Source organism: Xiphias gladius, chromosome 18, assembly GCF_016859285.1.
Source record: "Xiphias gladius isolate SHS-SW01 ecotype Sanya breed wild chromosome 18, ASM1685928v1, whole genome shotgun sequence".
Lineage (NCBI taxonomy): Eukaryota > Metazoa > Chordata > Actinopteri > Istiophoriformes > Xiphiidae > Xiphias > Xiphias gladius.
This window is the reverse complement of record NC_053417.1, coordinates 22,680,781-22,692,919: the sequence shown is the minus strand read 5'-3', so window position 1 is coordinate 22,692,919 and position 12,139 is coordinate 22,680,781. Positions and strand designations below refer to the sequence as shown.

At 45.2% G+C, this 12,139-nt stretch overlaps 1 protein-coding gene across 1 annotated transcript in view; it reads right to left on the bottom strand.

Moving 5' to 3' along the window:
• camta1a (calmodulin binding transcription activator 1a) overlaps positions 1-12,139 on the bottom strand; it is a 279,419-nt gene that overhangs the window by 140,576 nt on the left and 126,704 nt on the right. The window contains exon 3 of the mRNA XM_040152963.1: positions 11,735-11,802. Within this exon, the coding sequence (XP_040008897.1) occupies positions 11,735-11,802 (68 nt within the window). The remainder of the gene's footprint in view (positions 1-11,734; positions 11,803-12,139) is intronic.

Here is a 12,139-nt window from a genome sequence, read left to right as displayed (position 1 = left end):
CTCCCTGTCAACTGTCAATGCCGTTAGTGTCCAGAAGCTGAAGTCTACACCGACTAGACGTGATTTCAGATAAGGCGCCCATCCAGCCATGCCCTCGACATGGCCTCCCTCTTGGCCCAGACTCCTCTGCCAGTCTCCTTCCCTCGCTCTGTCTGGCCTGTTATCCCTGACCGTCTAGACACCTCCCAGCACGCAATCCCTCACCCCAGCCAACCCGGGCTGTTCTCATCTCTTCTGTTTGCTATCCACTCAACACTGCGTCACAACACAGGCTGGCTAGATGGTTGTGAAGGGCTACTGAGAAGGACAGAACAATGCCAGGCAGATCTCTCCTTTCTCTCATTCAAGTCATTCACTGGAAGGCTTCGAAAATCCTGCTCAAAATTGCATGTCAATCCTCCTGCAAGAGCCACTAAAACGATCACAATCCACGACTTAGCTAAAACTTATCAGACAGTCTCGAGGGTTGACTGTAAGTGTGAAAATTGTAATGATGCAGGCTGCTCCAATCATTCTGTGATGTAGACACACCTCTGAAAAACAAAAATAACAATTGAAAGTACTTTAGCCACTTTTTGTATGAGGAGGGGCAAATGAATGAGAATGTGAGCAAGCCAAGAGGCAATTACACAGCGGATGGTTTCGGGTACAGACTGGTCTGCTGGTGGCAGTGAAACCACCTGAGTGTCTGTATTCTGTATCGTAGCTCAGGCTGTCGGTTAAAAATACACTTGTGCATGTGAGAGAAGCCATAGGGTGTAAGTCTTAATTTCCTGAAACCCTTCGTTCAGCCTCTGTACCCTTATTGCCCAACAGGTGGAGTACGGACACCATACATTCACACTAGCCCTAAGTCAAAGCACTTTAACCCTGACCTGCTGCAGTAGAAGGCTGGGGTTGCAATGCGTCAACACCACTTCCCTATGCACAAAGCCAGAGCCTCAAACCCATGACTGATCTCTATTAAATTTCATGGATTAAATCAGAGATCCTTAATTAGGCCCCAATAAAAGCATCGTGTGGCTTTTGAAACCTCTGAGCATGCCATGATTGGATAAAAATGTGAAAACATACTAAATGAAATTGGTTTACCGCTGAGTGTGCACCCCATGACTCTTGATTGGAGCAGCAAAACAGGGGGAAATAAAGTGAGGAGAAATAAGTAAGGGAGAGAGAGAGAGGAGAGACTCAGATGCAGAGAAAGAGCGAGAGGGGAGTCTCAGGGCAAGTCACACCTCTTTGCCTCAGAAAAGCTCTTAAATTCCATGTGTGACCTAAGGGAGAGAGCTCTAAAGAATCAGTCTAAGATGCCATGATACAAAATTTGACTTTTGCGGAGCAGTGAGCTAATACAGTCTGCCATAAGCCAAACTGAAAAGTGCCAAGGGCATGATGCAAGGCTCCTGGAAAAAGGCCAATCCTTGCATATTATGCACGTTAAATATATATATATATATATATATATATATATATATATATATATATATATATATATATGTACAAATATATATTATGTGTGTGTGGATGTGTGTTTATGTGTGTGTTTATGTTTGCATACAGAACACAAACCCTCACATACACACTTATAAACACTCAAGCACACACATCTGGGACTTGCTTCTCTCTAAAAACTGTAGCGTGATGCCTCCCTCCTCCTCTGGACCCTTGCATCTCCTAGTGTCAGGATGGCCAAAAGCTTTTAAGTGCTTTAAACTCATAATAACCCTAATGCTTAGTCTCCCCCTGTGAGCTCTGTGTTTGCCAGTAAGAAAATGAAATGCAACTGAAATAGATGCAAAGATGAGGGATGTTCAGACATTTTGGGAGTTGCTGGGGATTTGGCGTCTGTAAAGGCATTAAGAAGGGAACAGAGAATAAACAGGCTCCCAGGACGTGTTACGTGGCGACAAGGAAAGTTGGAGAGTGGCACTGCACAAAACTGCAAACACACACAGGAGCACAGCATACATTGGACTCCTTATTTTGCCCTCTTCTCTTCTTGCACATTAGCTTGTTATGTTGTTTGTGATGTTTCTATTTTTGAGAACATGGGGATTGAAAAGAAAATCACAGATCCACTGCCACAATGCATAGCAGGGAATGGTAAGCACACAAACAAAAAACAGCCCCCAACCACCTTCCCACTCGCCACTAATCCTCTCATGCCCTAATTGTGGGTGCAGTCACCCCAGATTCATTTCTTCAGGGAGAGAGAGAGAGAGAGAGAGAGAGAGAGAGCTAAGGCTCTGGCTGAGAACAGACCACCCTGTCTTCCCCCCAAAATGATTCTCTCTGCCAGAAGACATCAGAACAGTAGGTGGTACTCTCTCGCCATTACATTTCACTTTTATCTCGCTTTCCCTTTGCCTCTCCATCTTTCTGTCGTTTCTAGCTCTCTTTTCTCTCCCTCTCCTCTTTCTACTGTAAACCGCCTTAGGTGATTATGGATTGTGGTGGTGGTGGGTGAGGAAGGCGAATCCCTGCCTTTGTTTCCTTAAAATAGGTTTAATATACTATTACCCAACACAGTTGAGAACCTCTGTGAGATTGTTAACATGGATTGGGGTACAAAAAATACCTCAGACAAAACTGAGGTCAATATGGTGATCTCCACTGAAGAGAGAAAGTGAGCAGGTACCTACTGGTGGGCTACTCTCCTCAGTGGTTGGAGTGTGTAGGTTGCATCAGACGTGCCAGGTATGCATACTAGCAGGATATGCAAGAAATGTAACACACTCACTGGAGACATTAAAACAGGCTATTAAACTCTTTGGCATTTGATTTCTGTTAATCAAAGAGGGCATCAGTCAAGTGAGTAGAGTCCCACACCACAGGCCCCAGAAGAAGATGCTAGAGAGGAGCCAGCGACTGGTGCCTGGCTGTGTTTTGTCTTAACAGTGTTGCTACCATTTGGAAGGCTGAGTTGGAGCAGAGACATGCCAACCTTTACAGCAGCCCTCTTTCCTGTCTGGTTTTGTCTCTCTCTCTCTCTCTCTCTCACTCTCAGTGTGTCTATATGTCTGTCTCATTCTCTCTTTCAGGCACAGAACCAAGGCGCACATTAGGTGCTGGTGCTGCACATTTTGATGCTTGGCTGTCACTGTATCACTGTCTGGTGACATAAACGCACTAAAGCACTGAGCAGTGATGAAGTGGAGAGGTTTTAAACCTGCGCTCACTGGCACATTTCTTGCCTTTCAACCAATGTCATTTGGAGAGTCATCATCCCACTGTGAAAGTAGCCAACCCCCACTCCCCACCCAAAACACTGAAGAGAGAAAGAAAGAGAGAGAGATCCTCCTCCTTGGCAGTACTTGCTCCATTATTCCGCTGGAGGCTTGATTAGACAGGGAGGGGGGGGGGTAATTTACGAGCCACTTCATTGCCAATTCAACGGCCACATCACCTGTAAATAATTGAAACCCTTCATGTCCATTCCGACATAATCATAATGCTATCATGTTAATGTATCCAGCAGTGCTGTCCTTTGGGTCAGGAGCAGGACTACTTTAAATCTTGGCTGACCTGTCTCCATAACTCTCCAGAGCACCACCCTCTAGCAAAAAGAAAAAAATAAAGATGAAGGACTGTACTGACAAATGATGAAAATATGAAAATACAGTAAACAAATAGAAGACTTCTCAGCAAGGCAGCCGTGGGTTGCAGGTGGAGGACAGACGTTTTGCACTGGCTTGTTAATTATCTTTACTTATGAAGTGGATAAGGAAGATTCATCATCCTCTCATTTATTTATCTCAGAGTTCTATCAGTCAAGCAGTGATATAAAAAAAAAAGGCTGCAAGATTTGGATTGTAATAGCTATGAGTTGAAGGAGACAAGGAGGACAAGAGAAATCAAACCCGTTGCATTTAATCGTAGGGAATTGTACCATCGTGGGAATTGTCCTTCTCAAACACTTTTAATTATACAAGTGTTTAAAAAAAAACTTGATGTTGAATTGATAGCTGTTTTTTCTTAGTTCATTTAAAAAAAGTAATGAATATTAATTAGCCGATCCAAGATGGTTCTCACCTTTTCTTTTGCGCACTCCTCTCAAATGTGCACGACAAAAAAAGATTTGAATAATTTATCAGTTGACTTATATTTGAATTGATTAATTCACTGATGCAAAATTAATACATGGCAATCCTCCACATTCCACCCACTCCATCCGCTCCCATCTTTATCGAAGCGGTTAAAATAGTAAGGGTCTTGCCTGTGGACAGGGGTGTGGAAGGCTGGGGTATTTACTGTAATGAAAAGGTGTCATCAGAATCAACAGGCTAACTATATTCCAGACTAAGACAGGTAAAACATACCCCAAGTGTTTCATGCAGTGTGAGCTAGTGCTCTTTAGGGAGCAGCTTTCTGAGTGGTTTGGTTACAAAAAAAATCAAAGACGCAAGAGAGACATAACGGGAGAGATGGAAACAAATTGTACGGGTCAGCCAGATGGGTGATGGGCAAAGGTAAATAACAAGTCAATAACAGGGGCTATGATTGCTGAATGCTCTCTGTATCAGTGTGTGATCCACAAAGCAGGCCTTGATGTAAAGCAAGCCAGGATGCTATTCTGTCTTGATCACTAAATGTTAAGGAGGTACAAGAATGGTGCCACGTGGCAACTCATCATCCACTGTACTTCCTGTACTGTGAAGCTCAGCTGGGGCGAAGAATTGGGACAGAATGTGTGCCAGTGTGTGTGTCCATTTGTGTGTGTATATGCACGCCCATGTCGTGCCTGTTCTTTGCTGGTGATTCACCCAGCTCTCTGGCAGCCACCCAGGACCTATTTTCTCCTTCTCTTTACATAACAGCAAGCAGTATCACTGAAGCTGTGTGTCCTGTCCTTTCTCTTCCTCCTCCTCTTCTTCCTCTGCCACTTCCTGTCTTCCTTCCCCCATCCTCCACCTTCCTGTATGTGTGGGACCTGCTTCGTTCCCCGGTGCTACCGTACCACCCATGGGATCGTGAAGGGACTAGTCAGGAACATACGTTCTCGGACCACACCCAAGGAGTGGTAGATCAGATTCTAGGGTATGGCATGGGCAGGTGCGTGGGATGGGAGGCTGTTTTTGAGTGAAGTGCCCCCTAGAGCTTTCTAAACGGCCAAGATCCGGGATCCGCTACACCATATGCCTACAGAACAGCACCCAACTGGGCACCGGTGCGTGACGGGCTGAAAATAGGGACTTGCAGTCACAATCCTCACCGTACTGGCCAACATACGGCCAACTCAGCACCAACAGAGCAGAGTGACGAGGTGGAAGAGGAAGGTACAAGAGGGGGTGGAGAGCAGAGGGGGTTGAAAATAGAAAATAAAGGAGGTGAAGGGAGAGGAGCTGAAGAGAGTTTGTGGGGAGGGAGGAGAGTGACGAACGAGGCAGTGTGTCTGTGTGTTTAGAGTGTCAGTGTGTGTGTAGGAGAGATGTGTAGGCAGGGTTTAGTGTCTGGACTGCTCAGTGACTCAGGTGTGAATAATACGTTGGGTCTACTTTGTGTATGTGTGTGTGTGTGTGTGTGTGTGTGTGTGTGTGTGTGTGTGTGTGTGTGTGTGCGTGTGTGCGTATGTGTCCGTGTGTTTAAGAAAGAGAGCCAGGAAAAGAGAGCATAGTGAAGTGCTGGGTCGGTGTAGGGCTGGTCGTCTATGTGTCTAGGTGGCTGAGGGTGTGCTCTGCTGTGTCTATGGCCCACTCCATGACAGCCAGCCTGCACGGTGCTCACTGGTGCAGAAGCGCTAATTGAATTAAGTCTTTATTATCAGGCTGCAGAGGCAGCACTTCTCCCCATCTCGGCCCGCTTGGCTGACACTTTCTCCTTGAACACCTGCTTGACATCAACTTCCTCCTCTATTTATTTATCCCCTCTCTCCTGTGGCCAGCCACTGGCTGCACTCCTTCCTCCCCTCCACCTCCTCCTCCATATTGGCATACCAAGAGAGGCTCTACCTGCTTGTTTATCATGCTGCTTTGTCTGTCTGTGCTGCGCAATGCTCCACAGCTTGGATAACCTTAGCATTACATAGTAAAGTATCTTTGCTTCAGTGCTCTTCTAAAAGGTACGCAGCCACATCGGTAAAGACATGCCCTACACATCAATGACTATTATCATACGAAAAGGGACACAAAATAAAAAAGGATTAATTCCTAGAACTGATCTTGCCCTTCATGGCCTTCAGCAGCAGTCCTGGGGAGTGTAGAGGGAATTAAGGCGATAAAGCTAGATGATGTTCTATGTTCTACTGAATAGTCTCAGGTGGGCAAGCTGGCCAGGGTAATATACAGCAGCTGGGATGAGAACTAACATACATCTAGTCCCCTGTCCATTTCCACTAGCCTCAGGCTCAGGCTGCTTCCCTGGGCTCAGCTTGGGCATTACTTTAGAGGACAGAAAAACAAGAGACACTATTAAGTTGGCTAGGAGTCTGAGGCCCAGGCACTCGGCCCAGCGCTAGCTGTAATCTATTGACCGCTTGCATTCTCCCTCCCATTCCCCAAAACCACAGGACTTTTCTCTATCTGTCCGTTGAATCCATTGCTCACCTCTGTTTACCCACTCTATTTTTCCCTTTTTTCTCTCCCTCACCCAATGTCAGCTCAATCCCCCTTTATTCCATCTTTCCCCAGCTCCTTCGTCTGTTTGTGTAACCCCCCCCACACAAACACACACACACTTCTTCTCCTCCTCACCCCATCCATCACTATTCCTCCCATCTCCATCTCGTCCGTTTACTTCTCTTATCGACATGTTTCCATTTTCTAAACTGCTCTCACTCCATCATATTCACTCTTCCTTCGATGGCCATTTTTCATTTTCTCTCTTTCATTCCCTCTTACCTCATGCTCTCTGGGTCCACCTCACTCCTGTCCTCTCTGCTTTCCCTGGTGGACCAGGGCCAACAGAATGGGGTACCAGTGGGGGAACTGTCACTATGCAACAAACTAAAATTTTACTCATGATGAGTTGGGATAAAAACAACACAAGTGAAGAATGACAAGCAAAGGAAAAAGATGAAGGCAATCACACTAGTTCACCTCACCAAAAGTCTCTTCAAATTTACTTGACATGTTAGCTTTTTTCATAATTCTGGCTTGATTCAGTACAATATGTCCTTCTGTCTTTGTCTCAATGTGATCTTATCTAATACCTCTTAATATTTTATGCCTTTGCCTCTGTATGTGCCCCTTTTTCTTTTTGCCTTTTACACACTCTCTCTCTCTTTCTCCTTCTCTATGTCTCTCTCCCTCTCCTGCTGCTCCTGTCCTTTTTCACTCTCCTTTGAAACTCTGCCAGCCAGCGAGTGCCACAAAGCATTAGGACGAAACACTATCTGACGCCCTTCGCAGGCACATCCTACACATCAGTCCCCACCCGTACTAATACACATAAACACATACACACATACACAGAAAGCCCCGCACTTCCTCACACTGTGTGCCAGACTAGGTGATAGAAACAGACTTTACACAAGGGCCTATGGAGGTCTTATTCACAGAGGCAGTCTCACCCAGATACTACCTCTCTAATAAAAAAGACACACACACTTGGTATACACAAGCACTCTATTTTTAATTCAAAACACATCCACACAGTTTCACTGGTAATTACACACACATCCACGCCATCTGAATACATTCATAAATGGCTGCATATGTTAATCCACAATGCAGTTTTTAAATGCATAGTCATGCTTTCAAGCTCGCAGACATACTCTGTGCATACACGAGTACACATATGTATACATATTCATTAATGCGTTTATGCACGTGTGTACGTAAATGAAATAGATTGTGTATACAATCTATTTCGCTCTCACTCACAAAGTCACACAACCACACGCGGATCTGCACAAATTTACAGGCTCCATACACATCAGCAAACACCATACACAATAGCAAACAAACAGTCATTAGTAGATTTCAGGCTGCCTCTCAGTTCTGCTGTACTCTGTTGTTGGTGTGCCCGCGCCTCTGGGGTGGTGCCGCTGCTGTAGGTTTTAATAAAAGCATTGTCTTTGGAAGCTGTCTAAAGGGACTCGGTTTCATTTTGGAGTGCTGCTGCTGGAGTGCTGCTTCTGTGGCTGTGGATGTGGGAGGAGAGAGGGCTATTGCGCTGGGACGTGGGAGCGGCTAGGTTCAGTGTCATTGTGGGGCCCTCCAAGGACTGGTGCTTATTGTTTGATAGTTTCAAAATACAATTTTTTTGTGTGTGTGTGAGTGTTTGTGTTCTGTGGTCATGTAAGCACATGTGTAAATCTGCGTTTTGCAAACTTGTGTAGAAGTCGAAGCAAATGGCTGACACAGCCCACCACTTTTTTCCCCAGCAGCTATAACAAGTCTACTGTATGTTTGTATTTTATGCAAGACAGGAGATTACACAAGTAAACACACACATACAGAGCAATCTGGATGACAGGCACAGACGCACTCTCTGTAGTGTTTGGAAATGGGTTGCTGTTAACCAGTCCTATAAAACAAACAGTGGAGAAAAGAAACGCAAAAGTGCAACTTCTCCACTCATGAATTTACGTGCCACTTCGGGGATGCTCAGGATAATGAGCTATCTCTATACGACACACAGGCGTCTATTAGTTCTTTGGGCTGACCAATCTGTGACACCCTCTAGTCAATAGTTCCTCCATCTGTCAGCATACAAACACCTCTGAAAAAGCCCCTCAAGGAGACATTTGTGTCATTTATGATGGACAGCAAATGCCTGTTCTCAACAGGAGCCAAATGTAATGCAATGAGGAGGTCAAATCAAATGTTATTATCTAGATTTGGAATCGCAATGTTCTTGTGCCATCCCTCTGTTTTCACTCTCCTCCCACAGGCACATTCAGATCCCATCGGCTGAGGCAACATGGACACATCTTTAAAAAGGCAAAGGGAAAGAATGAGTATGGCTTTCTCAAAGGATGCAGGGGAGGAAAATCCTAATTGTCCCTTTAAGTGTGTTCCCTCCTGTGGAGTGAAGGTGCGAGGTAACGGCCATCTTAAATCACAGCCTGGCCGCGGCCTTCATTAAAGCCATAATGCCAGGCTCTCCCTTTAATGGAAATGGAAGCCAGCGAGGCTGTGGGTGTAAATTAAAGTGTAAAGCCCGAGTAGGGAAAGATTTCCCAAGCTCTGACAGGTGCGGCCTGAATTAGCTGTAGTGCTGTTCAAGCAGTCAGTGGGAGAACACTGGTATTGATTTTAAGCACTGTTGCACTTCCTATCTGAAAGGGAATGTGTATTACTAGAGCTGGGCACATCAATCACTCAGCATTCCACCACTCTCCCCTGGCACGCTTCAGACTTTGAAATGATAAACAAACAGAAACAGACCCAAACAAAAGACAGCACTGGCTGTTCTGTTACTGTATTGGCCTGGCTGATGTGCATGAGCATTAGCCTAGTAAAATACATCTGTGCATGCATGTAATTGGTCCACTTCATCCCATCTTTCTTGTGTTGACAAGATGCCATCTCTATTCAGGGCATGTCCTGCATCGCGTGTCACCTTGGTCAAACAGCTGGCGTCAGCTCCTTGCGCTCCGGCTGTGGCCCACTCCCATGTTTACGACCTGCATGTGTCAGAGTTGTTACATGCATGCGGTGCAGCCATGCAGTGTGGTGCCTCTCCGTGTATGACCCTGATGCTTATCTCTGCCTCCCATCATGCCCCACCAACCCCGTCTACAGGTGCTGGCAGTGGGAGAATTAGCCCACTTAGCCTATTCCCCACAGGGGTCAACCCACACACTGACACGTAGACAGGGCACCCACAATCAGATGCATACATAGCCGCCCACACTCGGCCGAAGACGTGTGTTGACAAATGATAACGCAGCATTTAACCGCAGGTGTCCCAAGTTTGACCTATCACCCGTGACCTTGAGCAGAAAGCTTGTCACATAGAGGCCAGCCATCAATCAGCTCCCATCAATCACACATTTACAGTATGCCGCACCCTTTCACTCCCCCTACCTTTCCTTGGCCAAACATCCATCACTATACTCTACCCTTTTCACTGACATCTGGTAAAGCACAAACACCTCACAACCTCTCTCCCTGCCTCTCTTGTCCAGAAACACACACATGCAGTCAACACGCACTTCTTGTCCTGAAATGATGGCTGCTCTAGAACATGGAATGTGTTGTTGTGCTGTCAGGTCATCTGCAGGTGTACACTAGGGGTTGCTCCCTGGTGACACATTTGCTGAGATATCAGCACTCGCACCGAGACATGACATGGGGTTGAAATCCCTGAGCACACTGGCAGCTGAGACCACTGCATGAGAGACGGTCAGCGGTGACAGACTGTGGCCATGTGCATCCTGAGGACCATTTGCTTAGAAAGTGACTGGATCAAAAGTCTCTCACACAAGTGTCAATTTTAGGCTGTCTTTTGCTGCAGGATGCCAGCACTCTGACATCTGCAATGATTTAGCGCCTGTCACAGTCTCCGTCTTGTTTTTTTAACCCTTTTATATTTGTTCCTCAATGTCATTTACCATACTACAGCAAGATAACAGCACCTGTATGTTTTGACACTGGCTTCATTTGGAGGTTGGAGAGTAGCGGCTTGGAGAGGAGGGGGCATTCCTGATAAAAAACAGGTGAGCTCAGTGCTCTTTTGGCCCATGCTCCATAATTACACCAGAGAACGTATTCTAATTGGCAGTATCTTTATGCAGAACTATTATCAATGTCCCTCCGAGGCAGTGGAAGAGAGGAGGGGTGGGGAGAGGGACGTGAGGAATGTGTTCTCTGTCAGTGAGCCCAGGGTCCATTTACACATGCATGAGGACTGCTTTTAATGCCAGCATAGCAAGTCCAGCTCACAGAAACAGAGAAAGAGAGGTTTGGCACATTGAGCTGATTCCAAATGGAGGAACATGTGAATTTCTTATTAAAGGAGACACTGTGTGAAAAGGAAAAGATTGTGTGGTCTGACAATGGACAGACAATACAACAGAGGCCAAGGGTATCAATCTGAGAGCGGTCCAATATTAAGACATCGGCCAAAGCTGCTCAAACAAAGACCTGTCCACTACTGTCAGATGTAGAGGAATGTTATTATGAAGCAACATGCATTATTAATTATTATCCTAAATAGATTATATAATTACATCAATGCCAATGCAGCCACAAAACACATTAGTTTGGTGATGTTAAATTTCATGTGTTAAGTTTGCTTAAAAGCCAAGGAGAACACGTTCTTATTTCCAAATTGGCCCTATATGTATCTGCATACATTAACAAAATTAATTAACTGAAATGCTGGCACCCCTATTCTATTTCAAAAATCACAGCAGCTCTTGGCATTTTGTTCCATGTGGGTACAATATCTGACCCAGACAAACACTCCCAGCTTCAACAGTGTTATTAGCTGAGTGGTGAATGTGCAGACAGATAGGAACAATATTAACATACTATTCAAAGCAGATGCTGCACCCGTGCATGTTATGATAACTGACTTGCTAAAAGGCAATTATTAGTCGATATTAATATTCTATCATTTATCTGCAAACGGTAAACTTTTCTGAACAGCCATCAGCAGCCTGTACTATTAAACATCCTACACTGAACTTGAAGGAGGTTGCCGGCTGTGCATGAGGGAAATGGTCTTGAACAAAAAAAATTTGTAAAACTATAAAATTGAAATGTTGGCTCCCTGAATGTAATACTTTTAGGGCTATGAATTTTAACTTATGTTTTAAAAGAGGGCAGAAGTGTAATTGTCTTACCTTGTTTTAGGGGATGTCGTTAGCCATTCTTCATGCTTTTCAAATGTTATCAAGTAAGCTGCGATCTCCTGTGAAAAAGAGAAGAGAGGAGAGAGGAAGGGAGTGAGGCTTAGATGTGTCATCTTTAATCACTGTTCTCTTGTGTTTGTAATACATCGGTGAGACTGCTTCATTGATATTCAGATAGTCTAACCAGCAGCACAAACACAGGAATGACGGAAACAGGGGCAGTGCCGGGGAGCTCAGGCAGGTAAATGGAGACTGGTAAAAGTAAAGTGAAAGACAGAAGTGGAATGCAGCTGAGGTCAGATCATCTTCCGAGACCATCTCTGTTACGATAGCTTTGATCAAGTTCTCCTCTGAGGACATCAAGGTGCTCTTAGAGAGATTGACGTCTCTGTGTTT